The 23711-nt window shown below is 44.1% G+C and overlaps 1 protein-coding gene across 1 annotated transcript in view; it reads left to right on the top strand.

Annotated features, from left to right (window-relative positions):
- LOC124711141 (retinol-binding protein pinta-like) overlaps positions 1-23711 on the top strand; it is an 86134-nt gene that overhangs the window by 18104 nt on the left and 44319 nt on the right. Inside the window, exon 2 of the mRNA XM_047241036.1 lies at positions 22528-22687. Coding sequence (XP_047096992.1) covers positions 22528-22687 — 160 coding nt within the window. The remainder of the gene's footprint in view (positions 1-22527; positions 22688-23711) is intronic.

Genomic DNA, 23711 nt, shown 5'->3' with positions numbered 1-23711 from the left:
AAGAAAGTTGCCAATCGATTTCTCATACACAAACAGCAGTTGACCGGTGTTGCTCGGTGAAACGTTGTTGTGATGCCTCGTGTATGGAGAAGAAATGCGTACCATCACGTTTCCGACTTTGATAAAGGTCGGATTGTAGCCTATCGCGATTGCGGTTTATCGTATCGTGACATTGCTGCTCGCGTTGGTCGAGATCCAATGACTGTTAGCAGAATATGGAATCGGTGGGTTCAAGAGGGTAATACTGAACGCCGTGCTGGATCCCAACGGCCTCGTATCACTAGCAGTCGAGATGACAGGCATCTTATCCGCATGGCTGTAACGGATCCTGCAGCCACGTCTCGATCCCTCAGTCAACAGATGGGACGTTAGCAAGACAACAACCATCTACACGAACAGGCCGACGACGTTTGCAGCAGCATGGACTTTCAGCTCGGAGACCATGGCTGCGGTTACTCTTGACGCCGCATCACAAACAGGAGCGTCTGCGATGGTGTACTCGGCGACGAACCTGGGTGCATGAATGGAAAAACGTCATTTTTTCGGATGAATCCAGGTTCTGTTTACAGCATCATGATGGTCGCATCCGTGTTTGGCGACATCGCGGTGAATGCACATTGGAAGCGTGTATTCGTCATCGCCATACTGGCGTATCACCCAGCGTGATGGTATGGGGTGCCACTGGTTACACGTCTCGGTCACCTCTTGTTCGCATTGACGGCACTTTGAACAGTGGACGTTACATTTCAGATGTGTTACGACCCTGGTTCCACACTTCATTCGATCCCTTTGAAACCCTACATTTCAGCACGATAATGCACGACCGCATGCTGCAGGTCCTGTACGGGCATTTCTGGATACAGAAAATGTCCGACTGCTGCCCTGGCCAGCACCTTCTCCAGATCTCTCACCAATTGAAAACGTCTGGTCAATGGTGGCCGAGCAACTGGCTCGTCACAATACGCCAGTCACTACTCTTGATGAACTGTGGTATCGTGTTGAAGCTGCATGGGCAGATGTACTTGTTCACGCCATCCAAGTTCTGTTTGCCTCAATGCCCATGCGTATCAAGGCCGTTATTACGGCCAGAGGTGGTTGTTCTGGGTACTGATTTCTCAGGATCAATGCACCCAAATTGCGTGAAAATGTAATCACATGTCATTTCTAGTATAGTATATTTGTCCAATGAATAGACGTTTATCATCTGCATTGCTTCTTAGTGTAGCAATTTTAATGGCCAGTGGTTTTGTAATATAGCTGTAAATTTCGTAAAATGTTAACTACAAACTGTTTTCAGCACTATCTTTCGTTTTAGAATACATAATCCAACTGCAATTCACTGAGGTGGCAGAAGTCATGGCTTACCTCTTCATATCATGTGGGACCTCCTTTTGCTCGGAGTAGTGCAGCAACTCGACGGGGCGTGGACTCCAGAAGTCGCTGGAAATCCCCTCCAGAAATTTTGAACCATGCTACTTCTGTAGCCGTCCATAATTGCTAAAGTGTTGTCATCGCAGGGTGTCGTGCACGAACTGCTCGATTACATCCCATAACTGTTCGATTGGGCTCATGTCGGCGGATCTGGGTGGCCAAATCATTCGCTCGAATTGTCCACAATGTTCTTCAACCCAGCCGCAAACATTTGTGGCCCAATGACGTTACATCATTATTTGGGAACATGAAGCACATTAATGGTTGGAAATAGTCTCCAAGTAGCCGAACATAACCATTTCCAGTCAATGATCGTTTCACTTGGAGCAACGGACCCAGTCAATTTCATGTAAACACAGCCCACACCATTGTGGAGCCATCACCTGCATGCACAGAGCCTTGTTGTGTACTTGAGTTCATGAATTCGTGGGCCCTGAGCCACCCTCTAACCCAACCATCTACTTTTACCGACTGAAATACGGATTCATCTGACCAAGACACGGTTTTCCACTCGTCTGGCGCCCAACTGATAAGAGCAAGAGCCCAGGAGACGCGCTGTAGCCGACGTCGTGCTGTTAGCAAAGGCACTCGTGTCGGTCGGCTGCTACCGTAGGCCATTAACGCAAAATTTGGCCGCACGGTTCTAACGGATATGTTCGTCGTACGTCCCACTTTCGTTTCTGCGGTTATTTCACGCCGTGTTGCTTGTCTGCTGGCGTTGACAACGCTACGCAAACGCCGCTGCTCTCGATCATTACGTGAAGGCACACCATTCCTCGTGGTGAGAGGTAACACCTGAAATCTGGTATTCTTAGCAGACTCCTGACGTTTTGGATCTCAGAATATTTCATTCCATAAGGATTTCCGAAATGAAACGTCCTACGCTTCCAGATCCAATTACCATTCCGCATTCAAAGTCTGGTAATTCCCATCAAGTGGCCATAATCACGTCGGAAACCTTTTCACACGAGTCACCTGAGCACAAATGTCAGGTCCGCCAATGCACTGCCCTTTTTACACCTTGTGTACGTGATACTACCGCCATCTGTATACGTCCATATCACTACCCTATGATTTATGTCATCTCTGTTCTGTTAGCCTTTAAACAGTGACAGGTATTCGTGTGTTACCCTTCATTAAACCAAAATAGATATAGAAGAGTATGGTTACAGTGTACTCCACGTTCTGCCATCTTCCTGGATTCTCAAATGAATGCCACTTAATTGAGTGTACAATGTATTACAGCTAACATTGTCTCTATCAGTAGGCTTTGAATGGCCCTAACCAGGTCTTCCTCGCCAGTAGATAGCACACGCTCACTCTGAAGAGACTGGTTATCACGAAGTTCTCAGAACTGCACCTGCTGCACCTGTTTATCTTCTGCACGAGCCTGATAGGTCAACACGTGGCACTTGAGCAAGCAGTGACTCAGCTCCTAATATAGTTCTCTGTTTCCTTTCAGAACAGAAAGACAACAGGTTCCGTATCTTCACAAACAACTTTCCAACGAGAAATTGATCTCATATTGAGTAACAGTAGTTAATGTAGGCAAAGATTGATACAATTATATGTACTCCATCCCCACTAATACTATTAATTTCATATAAGAGTAACAGTTGCGCAGTTTAATGATATGCTATTGTACGAGAATTAAGTTTCAATACGCACGAGTTTCCATATTCAACCGAGTAGCTTACTGGTCGCTAGGTGCGCTAGTGTCGCAGTATATAACAAAAACGAGCAGTAGTTTCGCGACTGTACTTGTTAGACTGTGGCGTTACAGGTGCCCCAAAAGTGTTGACCATAAACGAAATGATGAAAGTCAAGAAAATTTCCATTTCGTGTATTGTGATGTTATATGCAAAAAGACAATATGTTTTGGAAAACCAGTGATCACTTCTTGTTGTATCAGAGGATTTATTAACCGATAAGATCACAGCACTAATTCTTGCTTGTTTCTGTGGTTTACTTGTACGAACGTCACTCCAAAAGAAATGCACACTATTTTTTTTCAAATCCATCTTTTATTCTACATGTTTGAAAGTTTTACAGTGTGTAGATACAATATTTTCATTTCTCCACATAATTTCCATCCCTCTCAACTGTCTTACGCCATCTTGGAACCAGCGCCTGTATACCCGCACGGTAAAATTCTGGACCAACCTGTTGGAGCCACTGTTTGGCAGCGTGCACAAGGGAGTGATCATCTTCAAACCTTGTTCCACGAAGAGAGTCTTTCAGTTTCCCAAAGAGATGATAGTCACATGAAGCCAGGTCAGGACTGTAAGGCGGGTGTTTCAGTGATGTGATCGCTTCCATGGTTTTTTGACTGACATGTGGCCGTGCATTGTCGTGCAACAGCAAAACATCCTGCATTTGCCGATGTGTTCGAACACGCCTCAGTCGAGGTTGACGCTTCTTCAGAGTCATCACATACGCATCAGAATTTATGGTAGTTCCACTTTGCATGATGTCCACAAGCAAGAGTCCTTCGGAATCGAAAAACACCGTAGCCATAACTTTTCCAGCAGAAGGTGTGGTTTTGATTTTTTTTTTCTTGGGTGAATTTGCATGATGCCACTCCATTGATTGATTCTTAGTCTCTTGTGAAAAATTATGGAGCCATGTTTCATCATCTGTCACAATTCTTCCAAGAAATTCATCTCCACCATTCTCGTACTTTCCAAAAGTTCGCTGCGTACCGTTTTTCTTGTTTCTTTGTGAGCCACTGACAACATCTTGGGAACCCATGTGGCACAAACCTTTTTTTAACGCCAACACTTTAAGTATTCTGCAAACACTTCCTTCCCCTATCCCAACGTAGCTTGACAATTCGTTCACTGTGATGCGTCTGTCAGCAGTCACCAATTCGTTAACCCTCTGCACACTGTCTGGAGTGTGTGCAGTACGAGGCCTGCCGCTGCGAGGACGATCCTCAACATTGCCGTGCCCGCTTTCATCACGTAACCTGCTTGCCCACCGACTAACTGTAGCGTGATCGACAGCAGCATGTCCATACACATTTTTCAACCTCTTGTGGATGTTTCCCACTGTTTCGTTTTCACAGCACAGGAATTCTATGACAGCACGTTGGTGCTGACGAACGTCAAGTGTAGCAGCCATCTTGAGGACATGTTGTGACGGCGCCACTTACGGGAACAGGTTGAACTAAGTTTGAAAACAAGCGGGAAGGATGTATCTACACACTGTAAAACTTTCACACGTGCAGAATGAAAACTGTATTTTTACAAAAATAGTTGCATTTCTTTTGGAGTTACCCTCGTAACACTACAACACAGTGCCTCATGTATTTTCAGTCACTTGGGTCTATGGTTTTAAAAATATTTTTTTGTAATTAAATGTAGTTATGAGCTTTGTCGGTAGTTAGTGTTTATGAAACTGTAATATGATGCTAGAAGAACAAATAAGGAATAAATACACTCCTGGAAATTGAAATAAGAACACCGTGAATTCATTGTCCCAGGAAGGGGAAACTTTATTGACACATTCCTGGGGTCAGATACATCACATGATCACACTGACAGAACCACAGGCACATAGACACAGGCAACAGAGCATGCACAATGTTGGCACTAGTACAGTGTATATCCACCTTTCGCAGCAATGCAGGCTGCTATTCTCCCATGGAGACGATCGTAGAGATGCTGGATGTAGTCCTGTGGAACGGCTTGCCATGCCATTTCCACCTGGCGCCTCAGTTGGACCAGCGTTCGTGCTGGACGTGCAGACCGCGTGAGACGACGCTTCATCCAGTCCCAAACATGCTCAATGGGGGACAGATCCGGAGATCTTGCTGGCCAGGGTAGTTGACTTACACCTTCTAGAGCACGTTGGGTGGCACGGGATACATGCGGACGTGCATTGTCCTGTTGCAACAGCAAGTTCCCTTGCCGGTCTAGGAATGGTAGAACGAAAGGTTCGATGACGGTTTGGATGTACCGTGCACTATTCAGTGTCCCCTCGACGATCACCAGTGGTGTACGGCCAGTGTAGGAGATCGCTCCCCACACCATGATGCCGGGTGTTGGCCCTGTGTGCCTCGGTCGTATGCAGTCCTGATTGTGGCGCTCACCTGCACGGCGCCAAACACGCATACGACCATCATTGGCACCAAGGCAGAAGCGACTCTCATCGCTGAAGACGACACGTCTCCATTCGTCCCTCCATTCACGCCTGTCGCGACACCACTGGAGGCGGGCTGCACGATGTTGGGGCGTGAGCGGAAGACGGCCTAACGGTGTGCGGGACCGTATCCCAGCTTCATGGAGACGGTTGCGAATGGTCCTCGCTGATACCCCAAGAGCAACAGTGTCCCTAATTTGCTGGGAAGTGGCGGTGCGGTCCCCTACGGCACTGCGTAGGATCCTACGGTCTTGGCGTGCATCCGTGCGTCGCTGCGGTCCGGTCCCAGGTCGACGGGCACGTGCACCTTCCGCCGACCACTGGCGACAACATCGATGTACTGTGGAGACCTCACGCCCCACGTGTTGAGCAATTCGGCGGTACGTCCACCCGGCCTCCCGCCAGCCCACTATACGCCCTCGCTCAAAGTCCGTCAACTGCACATACGGTTCACGTCCACGCTGTCGCGGCATGCTACCAGTGTTAAAGACTGCGATGGAGCTCCGTATGCCACGGCAAACTGGCTGACACTGACGGCGGCGGTGCACAAATGCTGCGCAGCTAGCGCCATTCGACGGCCAACACCGCGGTTCCTGGTGTGTCCGCTGTGCCGTGCGTGTGATCATTGCTTGTACAGCCCTCTCGCAGTGTCCGGAGCAAGTATGGTGGGTCTGACACACCGGTGTCAATGTGTTCTTTTTTCCATTTCCAGGAGTGTATGTCAAAGCTCTGTAATAAACACTCTGGCACGTCAGGGACATTCATACTGTACAAAGCCGTGAAAAATCTTAATTAGTACACCTCGAAAGACAACGTTGATTTTGATCCGATGATGACATACGCCACCTGGGAGGATAGTAGCTTGCGCCATCTGTGTCTATCCTTTACTACGGAATGCTCACTGTCATAAGGCTCAATGTGGTGCAAACTTAAAAACAGTGTGAAGTAAGCAGGCAACCAAGCCACAAACACGCACTCGTGCTTCCTACAGCCAAATGAGAGAGTTTGAAATGGGTCAAACTGTGACCTTCTGACCGGCGGGATGTTCCTTCCGGAGAACTGCCATACAAGCTGGACGTGCTGCGTCAGTTGTGCAACCATTCTGATGTCAATGGTCACGCGAACATTCTCACACCCACAGACGAGGTTCCGCACGTCCGCGCAGCACAGATGCCCACCAGGATCATCGTATTGAAGGGCAGCAGTGTCAGCTCGTACAGCTGCCACAGCACAGATAAGAGCGCGTGTGAGAACAGATACGTCAACACGGAACTGTGCGGATGGGACTACAGGCATGCAGACCAGTAAATGGTTCCAATGGCTCTGAGCACTATGGGACTTAACAAATGGTTCAAATGGCTCTGAGCCCTATGGGACTTAACTTCTGAGGTCATCAGTCCCCTAGAACTAAACTACTTAAACCTAACTAACCTAAGGACACCACACACACCCAAGCCCGAGCCAGGATTCGAACCTGCGACCGTAGCTGTCGCGCGGTTCCAGACTGGAGCGCCTAGAGCCGCTCGGCCACCCCGGCCGACTGGGACTTAATAACCTACGGCATCAGTCCCCTAGACCTGAGCACTATGGGACTTCTGAGGTCATCAGTCCCCTAGAACTTAGAACTACTTAAACCTAACTAACCTAAGGACATCACACACATCCATGCCCAAGGCAGGATTCGAACCTGCGACCGTAACGGTCGCGCGGTTCCAGACTGAAGCGCCTAGAACCGTTCGGCCACACTGGCCGGCGTGCAGACCTCTAGCCCATCTTCCACTCACGTCACAGCATAGACGTGCATGGCTCAACTGGTGCCGTCAGAGGATCACTTGGAAGATGGAATGGCTCACCGTGGTCTTCAACCATGAAAGCAGTTTTTCCCTCAACGCAAATGATGGTCATTTGCAAGACGTAGACCTGGTGAGTGCTGTCTCGTAGTGCATTTGTCCAAGACCCCACCCCAGATATTTCTGTCTGGGATGCGGTAAGTTACAACTCCCATTCACCTATGGTGTTTCTGGGGGGGGGGGGGGGGGAGGGGGGGACGGTAACCTAGCACTCGGTACGTGGAGAAGATTGTTGGACCAGTTCTCTTACCGTTCTGGCAACAGGAAAGTGATGTGCTGATCCAACAGGATATGCTCACCCACACACTGCTCGTGAAACTCAACGTGCTGTGCAAGACGTACAGCAACTTCCCTGGCCAGTATGATCTCCAGACTTGTCCCCAATTGAACACGTGTGGGATATGATGGGGCGAGAAGTAACTCGTGCAACTCGGCAACCAACAACTTCGTGAACAGGTCGAGCAGGCGTGACACAACGTATCCCAGGACAGTATCCGCCATCTGTACGATCTACTGGATGCCAGTCAGGCCTGCATTGTCGCCCATGGAGGCTTCACCACATGCTAATATGCGTGTTTCAGTATGGGTCGGTACCTGGTACTTCTGAACCACTTGTGCTGTTGATCGGTAAATGTAATTGTTTCATGTACTCTATATGCACTGTTGCAACAATAAATCTCGAGTGGAAACACCTGAAATGGTGTACTATTTTTTTCCGTTAATCTATAACAGCAACATCGTTGGAGCTAGCGCGCGCAATCATGGTAGTGTAGCCAACGAGATGAGTTGTGAATCATCTGTGGTGGCATACGGCTGCAAAGTGTTGGTGCGTTAATGCAAAATGGAGATTGTTCTGGAGTTGGTTCTGTAGTATGTGGCTAGGTAAAATATATAAGAGAGCGAGCACGTGTATGGCCACAGTATATGGTTAAATTTGAAAGAAGATTTGGTAATTAAAGAAGATAACTGTGTACATGAATGTTATTCAAGCTGCTCGCTAACCAAGAAGAGCTTGTTGCCAATAATGGATACCATAAAAAGTATTACGTCGCACCACAAGCAACTGGTCGTAAAGGTCAAGCCGGATATACTTGGTTTTCCAGCGTATTAATTAATTTTTTTGATCATTAGAGTGTTGTGTAGTCAAATCATAAACTTAGGGAGTGAACCTAATTGACCCAAGTCATTAACCATCATCAGGGTTCCATTGTTTCACCAAAACCTTCAAGAAAGTCACAACTTCGTAATACTGACACTGCCAATTTGCTGTTGCTATAAATGAAACCATTTACGATCTCAATTTGAGAAGTAACCATTAAGAATCAATAATTCGTTTTTGGTCACGTTTCTGCAAATTTTCAAATAGATTACATTATCGTGGTTACGTAATTCACTACAGTTACCATGAAGTCTTACCTGTCGTTATCTATTATTTATTAATGTAAGTGTACTGGAAATTAGCGTAATTTTGTTCATGTACAAGTGTATTTAACCTCTAAGCTCGCGTAAGTGCATTTTGTTCAGTTGCTGCGTTATTATTCACTCCCAGCTATCACGTGACTTCAAAGTAATGTCAGTCCTTAACAAAATTTAACTTTTGCTCTTATTGAACTGGTGACCGTGATTATTCTAGAATCTAAATTTAATTTGTCTCCTCCCGAAATAGCCATGAAGGCCCAACGGTACCGACCCGCCACCGTGTCATCCTCAGCTCATAGGCCTCACTGGGTGCGGATTTGGAGGGGTATGTGGTCAGCACACCGCTCTTCGGGCCGTTTGTCAGTTTCAGAAACCGGAGCCGCTACTTCTCAGTCAAGTATCTCCTCAGTTTACCTCACACCGGCTGACTCCACCCCGCTTGCCAACAGCGCTCGGCATACCGGATGGTCACCCATCCAAGTGCTACCCCAGCACGACGGCGCCTTACGTCGGTGATCTGACGGGAACCGGCGTTACCACTGCAGCAAGGCCGTTGACAAAATTTAATTTTTCAAAATTATTGCTGTCTGCTGAGAACCGGTGATTTACTGTCATTTTTATACTTGGATCTTTGTTGAACTTCACAAAACCCTGGGCAGTAACGATCAAAATTTAAGTACCTGTATTTTTTGTCGTTAAACATTGTTCTTCGGAACTGATAACTTGTTTTCATCAATTGCGGAACATTAAGTATAAGTGTCAAACATATCTTATACAGCAGAGACTATAGGTACGTCACAGTCTGTTGAAAAGTACAACCTATACCGACTCAAGGGAATAACCATGCTGATTCCTAAACAATGGACACGAGTGCAGCAAATACGTACATATATCTTGCGGTTGAAACTCACTTTTTTGTTCGTGGTTGCTTCCGTAATTACGGATATAGGATTCTGCGTTGAAGAAACACAAATTCTTCTCGCTTAACACTAAATTATGTTTCAGTAAAGTTTCACCATCGTTAATTTTCTGTAAACAAGTAAAACAGTACTGCCTGATAACATATACAGGTTTGAGATTATAGTATTTACTTTCATAACGTTACTGACAGAGAATATACAAAACATTAATGTTCGTGTGGTTATCTGACATTCGTCAGCCGCGGTGGCCGAGTGGTTCTAGGTGCTTCAGTCCGGAACCGCGCGACTGACACGGTCGCAGGTTCTAATCCTGCCTCGGGCATGGAAGTGTGTGATGTTCTTATGTTGGTTAGGTTTAAGTAGTTCTACGTTCTAGGGGACTGATGACCTCAGATGTTAAGTCCCGTAGTGCTCAGAGCCATTTGAACCATCTGACATTTATACTGCAGCTGATATTTTGTTGCAGATGAAAAACTGACTATTCAACTGTGCTTCTAAAGTGTCTTCCTGACGGTAACCAGGGGTTTTCCTGTTACGACTCGCTGCGCTTCTCTACAATTTCATGCATAACACTCAAAAGAAATTTTGACATTTACAGGTTTTCCCGTATGAAATAGTAAGAGAATTTAATACAGATAGGTCTGATATGAACAAAAATAGTTTTATACAATTTCAAGTTTTCTTTTAAAATTCAGTCATTTACACTTACCACCATGTCATAATTACATACTGTTTCAACTAACCAGCGTACTTTTCGAATTCAGTCTCCAGTTAGCGGTCTGTATTTTCTGTTGATACCGGAGCCGGCCGAAGTGGCCGTGCGGTTAAAGGCGCTGCAGTCTGGAACCGCAAGACCACTACGGTCGCAGGTTCGAATCCTGCTTCGGGCATGGATGTTTGTGATGTCCTTAGGTTAGTTAGGTTTAACTAGTTCTAAGTTCTAGGGGACTAATGACCTCAGCAGTTGAGTCCCATAGTGCTCAGAGCCATTTGGACCATTGTTGATACCGTTCCAGTTAAATGGTATGTGGACACAAGCGACTTTTCTGCCGCACCACTTCAATACCAATAGCGCGCTCATTGAGCTAAATTCTAATTCTGCTCTCTACATCTTGTGTTCGCCTTTTGTCCTCTTTCTTGTATTTACGTAATGTATCGAAACCATCAGTTTCTGTCCGCCCCCAGTAGCTCAGTTGTTGCCGGGACGGTGGCTCAGCGTGCTCGGTCAGAGAGCTGGTTGGCCTCTGTAACAAAAAACTGAGAGAAAGGATCAACAACGAACTTCAATGGATATCATGTGACGTCCGCAACGACCAAACACAACAATCAACAACGAACAAAATGAAAAAAAAAGAAGTGGTCAGCGCCAGACTGTCAATCTTAAGGGCCCGGCTTCGATTGCCGGCTGGGTCGGAGATTTTCTCCGCTCAGGGACTGGGTGTTGTGTTGTCCTAATCATCATCATTTCATCCCCATCGACGCGCAAGTCGCCGAAGTGGCGTGAAATTGGAAGACTTGTACCCTATAAAATGACTTTTATCTTAATAATATGAATATTTGTATACCTGTTCGGATATATATATATATATATATATATATATATATATATTGATCTTTGATTGAGATTTTTACTTTAAGTCGTAACTAGTACCTGAATTTTGGTTGCTGCAACAGTTGGTGACGTATTACAATTTGGAGGAAGTTATTGTTCTTTAAGGATTAAAAAACGACTCTCTTTCTTGGCCGTATTGCGGATAGCTTTGAGCCCAAGATTTCGTAGCTTTTCATACCTGAGGGACCACTGCTGTAAGAAATAAGATCAAACAGTAATCTGCTTTTCGTGAGAAAAAGAAGATTGCTTGGCACACAAACTTCCTTCAAACTACACGTCCTGTTACATCCAAATTGGTCAGTGGAGTTCGGCACAATACTATTGTACAAGAACATAATCCTTTAATTGAGAAATTATGAGAGGTTGTTGCTTATTGAATGAAAACTATAGAGAATGCATTTCTTTTCCTGTATTTTAGTGAACTTTGTACACTTACAATTCTGTCGATTGATAGACGGCTGCGGTAGCGTTCTCGCTTCCCGCGCCCGGGTTCCCGGGTTCGATTCTCGGCGGGGTCAGGGATTTTCTCTGCCTCGTGATGACTGGGTGTTGGGTGATGTCCTTAGGTTAGTCAGGTTGAAGTAGTTCTAAGTTCTAGGGGACTGATGACCATAGATGTTAAGTCCCGTAGTGCTCAGAGCCATTTGAAACCTTTTGATAGACGGCGACGAGAATGAAGTTCACCTCCTTTTCCAAAAACAAGATTTTTCTATTCTTCACTTCCAGAAAATTTGTATACATAACTGTTTGGCAACTCTTACACATACTTTACTCGGTTTTATCACTAAAATATCAATTTTCATTAAATGTAACAATACGGTCTGAGCGACGGCCTAGCAACACGTCCTCTTTCCACAAGATACAGATTAACAATCCTCTTTTTTTTAATAAATAAATTGTCTTTTTTTTAGTGTCCATACTCAAAGATTCACAACTACTATCATTGCGGGGATTGCGCTTCGCTTCACTTCGCTTAAAGTACTTTTTGAATCAAATTGACATTTATGGTATTTACATACATTACTGAGCTTCTCGGAATAAAATCAGACACAAATTAGTTTTTAAAAAAAGGGACAGTGAGGCTCACATAACATTACAACCCGGCGAATGGTCTATCCGACGGGAGGCCCTAGTCACACGACATTTACATTTTACCATCAGTTCCTGTGTCATGCAACTCTCTGCCCAAATGAGGTTCCAGTAGTGTTACTAGTGTACTACCTGGTTTTTCTAAATAATCTTCAGTGATTATTGAAGCTGTAGTAGGACCCGTGTAAGAAATCCAGTTACACAGTCGTACAGAGCAAATGTTTTTATGCCGAACAGCTTCTTTTCGACTGCACTTACTGCTTGAAAATCCGGCACCTATAGAACATTGAGAGAGCTTTCGTCACTACATACGTTTTGAAGGAAGAGTGCACTGGATTCTCTATGATTTACCTAATAACAGACTTTATGTTGAACATTTTCACGCGTGGAATGTGAGCGCAAGGAACGTGAACAAAAAAAATTTCCGTCTCGAGATACTGAAGACCAGGGTCGATCATAGTCTGAGTAATATTATCCGAAGAGGAAAGAAAACTACATGAATCCCCTCTCTCACCATTTACTACTCACTTTCAACATCTACGTTTGACAGTCTACGCCTGCACATCGTAGAACACTACTTTATAAGCCCGCCAAGAGGAGCGAGTGGTAAAAAAGACACATTCTTTAGCCACCGATAAAGGATATTAATAAAGTTGTTAGTACGACTAACAACCACATGAAGCGCTTTAGGTCATGCGTGTATTCATGTTGCGTTGAAACATCGATACGTATGCATAAAACATTCTCGGACTTCTTGCAGCGTCAGTTCAGGAAAAAACCTCAAGATTTCGAAGAGTACCCACATCGTTTTCGTGAATAGCAAGTGACTCTTAAAACAGCTACTGTGGTGGCCTTATATCGTGCAAAGTCGCCGTGGCCGAGCGGTTGTAGGCGCTTCAGTCCGGAACCGCGCTGCTGCTACGGTCGCAGGTTCGAATCCTGCCTCGGGCATGGATGTGTGTGATGTCCTTAGGTTAGTTTAAGTAGTTCTAAGTCTAGCGGACTGATGACCTCATATGTCAAGTCCCATAGTGCTTAAAGCCATATTTCGCAAAGACGGCTTGTCGTAGGTTGATAACTGCATCATGTTGTCGCGATTAGTGTCAATTTCTGCACTGGTGGTGCCACCGACCCCGCTGTAGCGTAAACATTGCGACAATATCTCTGGCTCTTCTCTACATCAACAGCTCCATCCCATACATCGCTCGGATTATATTCGCCGCCACGCTTGAAGATTATCTTACACATTATCTTTAGTTATAGAGTCCTAGCATGCGGGAGTCTGGGACAGAACTTAAGTTTCATCAAACAGTATTTCGTGTTTTTTTGTGAGGTTGTGCTCTAAAACTGAATACTTCTCCACTTCTCGATTTTTAATACGCCGTTGTTCTGCATAACGGTCGGAAACTATGCAGATGGACTGACCGATGTAATCGCTTCCGAGATCACAAAGAATGTTGCAAATTTCAGGAATCCTGAGGCCGAGACTGTCCTTAATAGGGCGTAGCATCTCGTTTATAGATCTCATAACTCGTCTTCCCAGCACTCAGCCTATTGTACTGGATGTTGCGCCGCAGAGGCGAAGGAATGCAGTCGGTGGCTAATCACGGGAATGCCCAACACTTTTACGTTTCCGTTTCTTGGAGAAAGCTGACTTCATGTCAATGGACTCATAGCCGTTCTTTGAGAACACATACTTCAGATGATTAATTTCGGAATCTAAGTGGTCGACGTCAAAAGGGTTTTTGCTCTGTGTAACAGTGTACTTAAAGCTGCTCTCTTCTGGATTCGATAGTGAAAACTTTGGGCGTTAAGATATAAATCAGTCTACGTCGGCTTGCGATACACTGAGTGACCTGGTTGTCCAGCCGACTTCCGTTGTACAAAAACATCTGAAAACGGCTGCCTTCTCTCTTTCTCTGTCTCGACGCTCAACTGGGTGTTTGGGTGCAAGCTGTTCATATGTTCCTGGAAGTGCTCAAGAGCTACTGCGTAGCGTGGCCAGACCACAAACGTGTCGTCAACGTGATGATAAAATGAAGGTAGACGAAGGGGAGCCGAATTTAATGCACGTTCCTCAAAATGGGAGCGAGCTCTGGATGCAGAGAAGAGCTAGAAATATTGTCGCAATGTTTGCACTACTGCGGGAGCGTAAACGCTGACACCATCTGGGACAGTATGACATAATTATCGGCCAATCAAAAGCCGTCTTTGGGCGATATAAGGCCACCGCAGCAGCGGTTTGTCAGCCACATTTGTACGCTTATTCCCAAATAGCAAAGAATTTATTTAACTTTTCTCTCCCACGGATCGTACGTTTCTCTTTACTAGTGGTTTCGTCTATTTACAACATGTACTCACATACTTATCCATGCCTATTTTCAGTTTATTTCAATTTGTTCATCTACATGGCCGTATTGAATTATTTACGTAACACTTTGATCTGACGAAGACGATGGAGGTAATCGTCGAAAGCTCGAGGTGTTACTCTGAATTGACATCGCAAGAAGTGCGAGAATTTTTCATACAACAGTGGTCGACAAACTTCGTTCGCATCATTATGTATACAGCCGATATTCGCGTTCCTGGTATTATTCACTCTTGATGCACATTACATTAGTAGCACAGGGTGTACGCAAAATCTAGACGAATATATGCATCGCAAACAGTAAAAGGGTTAATTGTTCTGCCGATGACAGAAACGATAAAACATATGTTGCCTAGTTCTTGATGGAAATAGGCTATAAACTGATTTTAGTGGCATGCACTGTTTCTGTGCCTACATGCGTACTGCCTCTTTTGCTCGAAAGAAGGGAAGGAAGCAAGCTTAGAGTTTGCCTCATCGACAGCACCGCTGTCAGAGACGGAGCACAAACTCGGATAACAAAAGGAGGGCGAAGCTAGTTAGTTAATTAGTTACGTGTTCCATTGATCAATAGCACGGAAAACCGTTATGATGTGGAACGTGTCAAATACACAAGAAATGCGCACAGGAAACATGTTTTTTTGTTTACATTATAGTGTTATACCTAAATATTTGTATTATATATCCCATTCCCTTAAATGGCAAAAAATGCATATATTATATCTCCAGATTTATTCAAGAACTCATCTATGATATAGGAGGAGTTGTCAAGGAGGTATGATTTCAGTTTGTTTTTGAAATTATTACTGCTGTCTGTCAGTTATTTTATTTCATCTGCTAATTTATCAAAAAGTTTTATAGCAGCATATTTTATTTACCCCTTTCTGTGCCAAAGATAGGTTAAGTAAAGGATAGTGAAGGCCTTTCCTTTTTCTGGTATTGTAATCATGAATGTCGCTGTTGATTTTAAACTGGTCCATGTTGTTGTGAAAAAATTTCATTACTGAGTAAATGTACTGTGAAGCAGTTGTAAGAATTCCTAGCCCTTTAAACAGTTGCCTATAATATGTGCGACTATGACCCCACACATTATTCTAACTACTTTCTTTTGAGCAGTGAATACCTTTTGCCTAAGTGTTGAGTTGCCCCAGAATATAATTCCGTATGACATCAGAGTGTGGAAGTATGCGAAGTATCTTAGCATACTAATTTCTACATCCTCCAAATTGGTAATTATTCTGATTGCAAAAGTTGCTGAACCTAGGAGATCCAAAATATGAATTTTCCAATTAAGATTCTCATCTATATGTACACCCAAAAACTTAGTATGCACTACCCCGGCTACTGACTTCTTTTGATGTGTTATGTTTATTGAAGGAATTATACTTTTTGCAGCAGAAAATTGAATGTACTGTGTTTTTTCAAAGTTCAGAGGAAGCCCATTCGCAGAAAACCAATTAACAACTTTTCCAAAGAACTTATTTGTATCATTTTCCATCGGACTTTCCTTTACTGGATTATGCTTGTATCATCAGCAAACAGCGTCAGTTCAGCATCTTGTTTCGCATAAGAAGGGAGGTCATTCAATATATCAAGAACAGGAGGGGGCCCATGATCGAACCTTGTGGAACACATAATGAAATTTCACCCCAGTTAGATGAAGTGGCAAACTCCTTTGAATCACTTGAAGCATATAAAGAGACTTTTTGCATCCTGTTCTGTAGCTATGACTTAAACCACTCATATGCTGTTCCATTTATACCATAGATCGGCCGTGCTTTTTTCAAATAAACAATCCTGACATTTGCCTGGAGCTATTGTGGGAAATAATGGAGAACCGAAATCTGAATGGTCGGACAGGGATTTGAACTGTCGTCCTGCCGACTGCGAGTATAATGTGTCTTTCGGTCGATTCCTTTTTCCAACACAGGGCTCTCGTCTCGCTAAATATTACTTTGCATGATCATTTTAGAAGGTGCTGTATCGCTTCACACATCTCGGCTTTGCGCTTCATACTACCAAATGTTGAGTACCGTTACACGGACGTTAATCGGCTAGAACGAAGACACACCTTCATCTGGCGAGGAAACTGAATTTCACAGCGGTTAAAATTTTGAATGTGTGCTAAAGATCTTAAATCATATTGTCACTATTCAGCAGATGGTAGTCAAAATGTGAAGAAACTTTGCGAAGTTATGAATAGAAATCAGAGAGGGTCTCTTTGAGAATGCGGGTATTGCTTAAGCAGCCACGTGCCAGAGAGTAGTACGTCCAGTCACTGATCGTTCTAAACACAATGCCCATTGAAGTCAATATACTACTGTCACAATGCAAGGAATTATCTGACCTGCATGTGGTGTGGTGTAACTCCGTTTGTTAAATTTACCGGTCATTTTATGTTTCTAAGATCAACATAAAATTAATTTGTTGTTCATAACATAAATTTTCACTCAAAAACAGTTGTTTCTAATGAAAATTATGACACTTTCTGCTGCATCAATAAATTGTTTGAATTTAACTGTCTCCTTTCATACCAGTCACTTTTACCCTAGTAGCTCTTAACATATCAGTCATGTTTTCGCCTTTCGTTTCATGTTTATAAATTAAACGTAACATTGTTAACACTTATTGAAAGTCAGTGCCACCTCATTTTAGCAGTGACGTATAGGTTTTGTGGGAGATATGTTCCACGAACTAATCCTATCAGGTGTCTTCGAGACACAGTCCAAATTTCTTTTCAATCCTTTTAAGAAAGTAAGTTTCTTGTGCTTTCCATTTTCGCATCAGCGGTATATAAATTGGGATAGTTTACAGGAAAACCGCCTTTTCCCGTTTTTCCACGCTGCACGTTGTTCTTTTTATTTCACTTACGCGCCCAGATGCGTTCCGCCATTTTAACGAGGCGTCTTCAACGTGTGTTCTGGGATATTAAACGATTTTTTCGTTCTCACGTATTGGTTATAGCATTAAAACAGTTCTTGGGAGTTTTTTCCATAATAAAACCAGCTTAGGGCCCGCTGCTTCGCTCGCGTAGACACACACACACACACACACACACACACACACACACACACACATACATATATATATATATATATATATATATATATATAATATATATATATTCAGTTGACATTTTAAATTGCAACACCTAAAATGTTCCCAATAATTAAGGCCTTAGAAGCATGGTCTTTCCCGAATGTAATTCTGATCAAAAAGCGATTCTGATAGGTGGAGTCCAAGGTTTTTGTTAATCATTCTCTTTACTTTCTAGTGGCGATATTTCCATAGAAACTTTCATCCCTAACACATATTTACGAGGTGTGACAATAAAGTAATGAGACTGAAGTGAAAAAAAAATGTTGCTTACCGTTTTAAATGGCTCTGAGCACTATGGGACTCAACTGCTGAGGTCATTAGTCCCCTAGAACTTAGAACTAGTTAAACCTAACTAACCTAAGGACATCACAAACATCCATGCCTGAGGCAGGATTCGAACCTGCGACCGTAGCGGTCTTGCGGTTCCAGACTGCAGCACCTTTAACCGCACGGCCACTTCGGCCGGCCTTACCGTTTTAGTCAAGTTTAGTGTTGTCTCCTTCAAAGTAGTTCTCTTCTGATTGCACACACTTTTTCCAGCGCTTCTGCCATTGATGGTAACATTTCTGGAACTCATCTTCTGTAATATCCTCCAAGTCCCTCGTCACAGCTTTTTGGACATCTTGTGTTGTTTGAAAATGGTGTCCCTTGACCAACGTTTTGACTCCTGGAATAGAAAAAAGTCGCACGGAGCGATATCTGGTGAATAAGGTGGCTGTGGTAGCACTGAAATTTGTTTTGAGGTTAAGAATTGTTGTACTGACAGAGCAGTATGGGATGGCGTATTATCGTGATGCAAAATCCAATTATCAGCAGTGTTGGCACGGACACGAAGAACTCTTTTACGAAGTCTTTCTAAAATTTCTTTGTAGTAATATTGGTTAATTGTTTGTCCAGGAGACACCCACTCTTTATGAACAATTCCCTTGGAATCAAAGAAGCCCACAAGCATGCATTACACTTTTGACTTTGACATGCGAGCTTTTTTTGGTCTGGGTGATCCCTTTGAGCACCATTGCGAACTTTGGCGTTTTGTCTCTGGATCGTACTGAAAAAACCAACTTTCATCACCACTGATAACACGGCTCAACAGTTGTGTATAGATTTCCATTTTCTCTAAGAGATCGGCTGCCACATTTTGCCGTGTTTCTCGCTGTTGTGGTGTGAGATTTTTGGGGACCATTTTTGCACAAATCATTCTCATACCAAGATCTTCAGTTATTATTAGACGAACCGTTTCTCAACTGATGTTCAGTTCTTCCGCAATCATTTTCATGGATAATCTTCGATCAGATCGTACGAGATCATGCACGCTGGCCAAGTTGACATCCGTCCGTGAGGTTGATGGTCGTCCAGTGCAGTCTTCATCTTCAGTGTTCGTTCTGCCTTCACTATACATTTTATGCCAACGAAAAACTTGAGCTCTTGACATAACCTCCTTTCCAAAAGCTTTCTGAAGCTTACCGTAAGTTGTCGTTGCGTTTTCACCAAATTTAACGCAAAAAGAAATGTCATACTGTTGCGCAATATTATGCAGTTCCATTTCCGTGACGAGAGACACAAACACATGTTAACGTATTACAGCACAACTCATGACTGAACAGCTGCATCGATGTGCCGCTTGGACTAGAAGCAGCTTATAGACCAAGGTCAAATATATTGTGCCTACACAAGCCTGCAGTGTTACCATATCTTGCAAAGAAAATGAGTCTAATTACTTTATTGTCGCACCTCGTATATCTAATTGAGAAGAGAAGTAACATTTTTTGTAGATTTAGCTTTGAGAACGTTTTTACAATGAAATAATTTTGCACAGCTTTTCTACACCCATTTCACTCCCTTCAGGGGGTGAATTTCCAAAAACACCGAAATATGTAATTTTTAATTTCTAACAGAGAAGTCAAATATCAGTTTTCATAGATATAAGTTTAAAATGCTGTAGCAGTTTTTTAATAATTATTTATTTTAATAAACTTTCACCCACACTTTTATTCCCTTGGTGGCTGAATTTCAAAAAATTGCTAAAACACGTATTCTTTTTAAATTTCTGACTGAGGTGCCAGATACCAATTTGCATAGCTCTAGCTAGCTTCAGAATTACCTTCACAGCGACGTATATCCAAAAAGTCATTCTTCCCCTATTTCATTCTATCAGGAGTGGAGTTTTGTACATTCCCTTCTTAAACGATGGATACATTATAAGATCTACATCCCCTCTAAATTTTTTGATCATAAAGAATCTTCCTTGCAGTCTTCAGACAAAACTACACGACAAAGTATAAACTGGAAAAGAAAGTATATATTCATTAGCAGCTCTTTGGGGCTTCGTAATGACGTCATTCAAGTACTTACAAGGGAACCTCCCCATCGCACCCCCCTCAGATTTAGTTATAAGTTGGCACAGTGGATAGGCCTTGAAAAACTGAACACAGACCAATCGAGAAAACAGGAAGAAGTTGTGTGGAACTATGAAAAAATAAGCAAAATGTACCAACTGACTAGTCCATGTGTACGATAGGCAACATCATGGCCAACGGGAGCTTGGGAGCGCCGTGGTCTCGTGGTTAGCGTGAGCAGCTGCGGAATGAGAGGTCCTTGGTTCAAGTTTTCCCTTGGGTGAAAAGTTTACTTTCTTTATTTTCGCAAAGTTATGATCTGTCCGTTCGTTCATTGACGTCTCTGGCTCTGTTCACTGTAATAAGTTTAGTTCCTGTGTTTTGCGGCCGTACCGCAAAACCGTGCGATTAGTAGACGAAAGGACGTGCCTCTCCAATGGGAACCGAAAACATTTGATCGCAAGGTCATAGGTCAACCGATTCCTCCACAGGAAAACACGTCTGATATATTCTATACGACACTGGTGACGGCATGTGCGTCACATGACAGGAATATGTTGTCTAACCACCTAACTTGTACACTTGGCGAATGGGTAAAAAGATTCTTCTACCTTGCCCGATTTAGGTTTTCTTATGGATGTGATAATCACTCCCAAGAATTGATGAAAATATAAGCGTTTGTTACATAAACTGAAAATAAAAACTTAAACTTCTTACCCGAGGGTAGGCTTGAACCAAGGACCTCTCGTTCCGCAGCTGCTCACGCTAACCACGGGACCACGGCGCTCCCAAGCTCCCGTTGGCCATGATGTTGCCTATCATATACATGGACTACTCAGTTGGTACATTTTGCTTATTTTTTCATAGTTCCACATAACTTCTTCCTGTTTTCTCGATTGATCTGTGTTCAGTTTTTCAAGGCCTATCCACTGTGCCAACTTATAACTAAATCTGAGGGGGGTGCGATGGGGAGGTTCCCTTGTTAGCCGCAAGTATTCAGCCGCTCTGGAACACTGTTGTGGAACGCAATGTAGATGCCTCCTAACATGTAACCGGCGTGTTAAAGAACTAGCAGGAGCTTCACTGAAACAAGAGGTTTGGAATTCTCTTCTACTCACACATGAAAAGTTTTATCAGAGTGCTATTCGAATCACGTGTGCTACACGTCACGGTTTCTTCACGCCTGAAGCCCACTGGCCTCGATTAAAACGAAGACGAAAGCAGGATTGATAATTAAATCAAGACTCTACACTGCTGACAGGCGTTGATATACATCAACGGGGACAGTTGAAAATGTGCGCACCGACCGGGACTCGAACCCGTCGGTTTTTATTTGGTCGTTGCGGACGTCGCATGACATCTGGTCAACTTCGTTTGTTGATCTGTCCACTCAGTTTTTTTTTTTTTATTACAGGGGCAAAGCAGCTCTCTGACTGAACACGACGAGCTATCCATTTGAGCCACCGAGGGCACAGAGAATAGTGCGACTCCAGGGATTTATCCTTTGCACGCTCCACGTGAGACCCACATTCCCAACTTAATGTCCACACACTACATTCGTGGTGCCCCTGCCCATTACACTCATTAAGGCTAACCGGCCGTTGACCTCCTTCTGTGCGGATGCACACACATTGCCCGACCTCTTACGGCACTCGGTAAGATTGTCTGCCGCGAGTAATGAGTGTAATGGGCAGGGACACTACGAATGTAGTGTGTGGACATTAAGCTGGGAATGTGGGTCTCACGGGGAGCGTGCAAGGGATAAGTCCCTGCAGTCGCACTATTCTCTGTGCCCTCGGTGGCTCAGATGGATACAGCATCTGCCATGTAAGCAGGAGATCCCGAGTTCGAGTGCCAGTCGGGCCACGTATTTTCAAATGTCCCCGTTGATGTATATCAACGCCTGTCAGCACCGTAGTGTCTTGATTTAATTATCATTTCATTCTAGAGCGCTGCATGGTCACCGATGGTAGCTGTTCTTTCGGACATCGTTAAACGGTACTGGAAAGCATACATTATGTTTTCCAGAGCAGTGCTTGCAGCAAGAATAAAAGCAATGCACGACCCCCACAATACTCCAAACTAAATTGTATCATCTGATGACGAATCGCCAGGCGATTCGAAACCGGTCGTGAGTAAATAAAAATTGAAGAAAAAACGGCGATTGGTTGCAGTAATTCCTGAAACCTTTAACAAGACAGTCGCAGTGCTCCAAATACCGAAGGGATAAAAGTTTTACAATGATTTCACTTTGCTGTTCCAGATGACCAGTGGATCGTGACGTTTCTGCGAGGCTGCAAGTTCTCCCTGCAGCGCACCAAGGAGAAGCTGGACATGTACTACACCATGAAGACGGCCGCTCCGGAGTTCTACAAGAACCGAGACCCCTTCGACCCCAAAATTCAGTACATGCTCGACGCTGGGTAAGAACACCAACTTCAACTGGATCTAGAATTAATGGTCACTCTCCAGCGGAGTGTGCGTTGATTTGAAACTTACCGGCAAATTAAAATTGTGTCGCAGTCTGGGACTCGAACTTGCAATCTTTCCCTCTGCTGGCCAGTGTTCTACCGACTGACCAATCCAGATATTACTCATAATCCATCCTCACAATTCATTTTAATCACCCATTTTCAAAGTTTCGGCTTCGAATCCCGATCAGAAGCTTCAAATCGATCAACACTCCGCTACAGAGTGAAAAATTTATTCTGGCAATGTTCTTTAGGCTGTGGCTAAGCCACATCATCTCAAACATCCTTTATCTCAGGAGTAATACTCCTGAAAGATATGCAGCAGAATTTAAGTGGTTTGTCAAGCAGAAGAGAGGTACTGGGGTAGGTAAAACAACGACAGTGAGTGTATCTGGACCTCTCAGTCGGTAGAGGATTTCCATCGGAAGTCCGTCCTCTTGGCTGAGTGGTCATTGTGTCTGATTACCATACAAAGGGCCCGCGTTCGATTCCCAGCAGGGTTGGAAAATTTTCTCCGCTCGGGGACTGGCCGCTGAGTAATCATCATCATCGACACGCAAATAGCCCAGTGTGGCGCCAACTGAGAAGACACATAGCCCAGCGGCCGAACTTCCCCAGGAAGGAGAATTTCCGATCATCAGTACCATACGATCAAATGGTTCAAATGGCTCTGAGCACTATGGGACTCAACTTCTGAGGTCATCAGTTCCCTATAACTTAGAACTTCTTAAACCTAAATAACCTAAGGACATCACACACACCCATGCCCGACGTAGGATTCGAACCTGCGACCGTAGCGGTCGCGCGGTTCCTGACTGTAGCGCCTAGAACCGCTCGGCCACCACGGCCGGCGCCGTACGATCAATTCATTTTTTTCTGCGGAATGCAAAGGTACCTGACTAGAGTCCCGGTGCGCCATATAGTTTTAATCTGCCAGGACGATTGCTCCTCAGTCTCAACATGATTCCTGTTTTCA

The sequence above is a fragment of the Schistocerca piceifrons genome, chromosome 8, assembly GCF_021461385.2.
Source record: "Schistocerca piceifrons isolate TAMUIC-IGC-003096 chromosome 8, iqSchPice1.1, whole genome shotgun sequence".
In the NCBI taxonomy this organism is placed as follows: domain Eukaryota; kingdom Metazoa; phylum Arthropoda; class Insecta; order Orthoptera; family Acrididae; genus Schistocerca; species Schistocerca piceifrons.
This window is presented reverse-complemented; position numbering and strand designations above follow the sequence as displayed.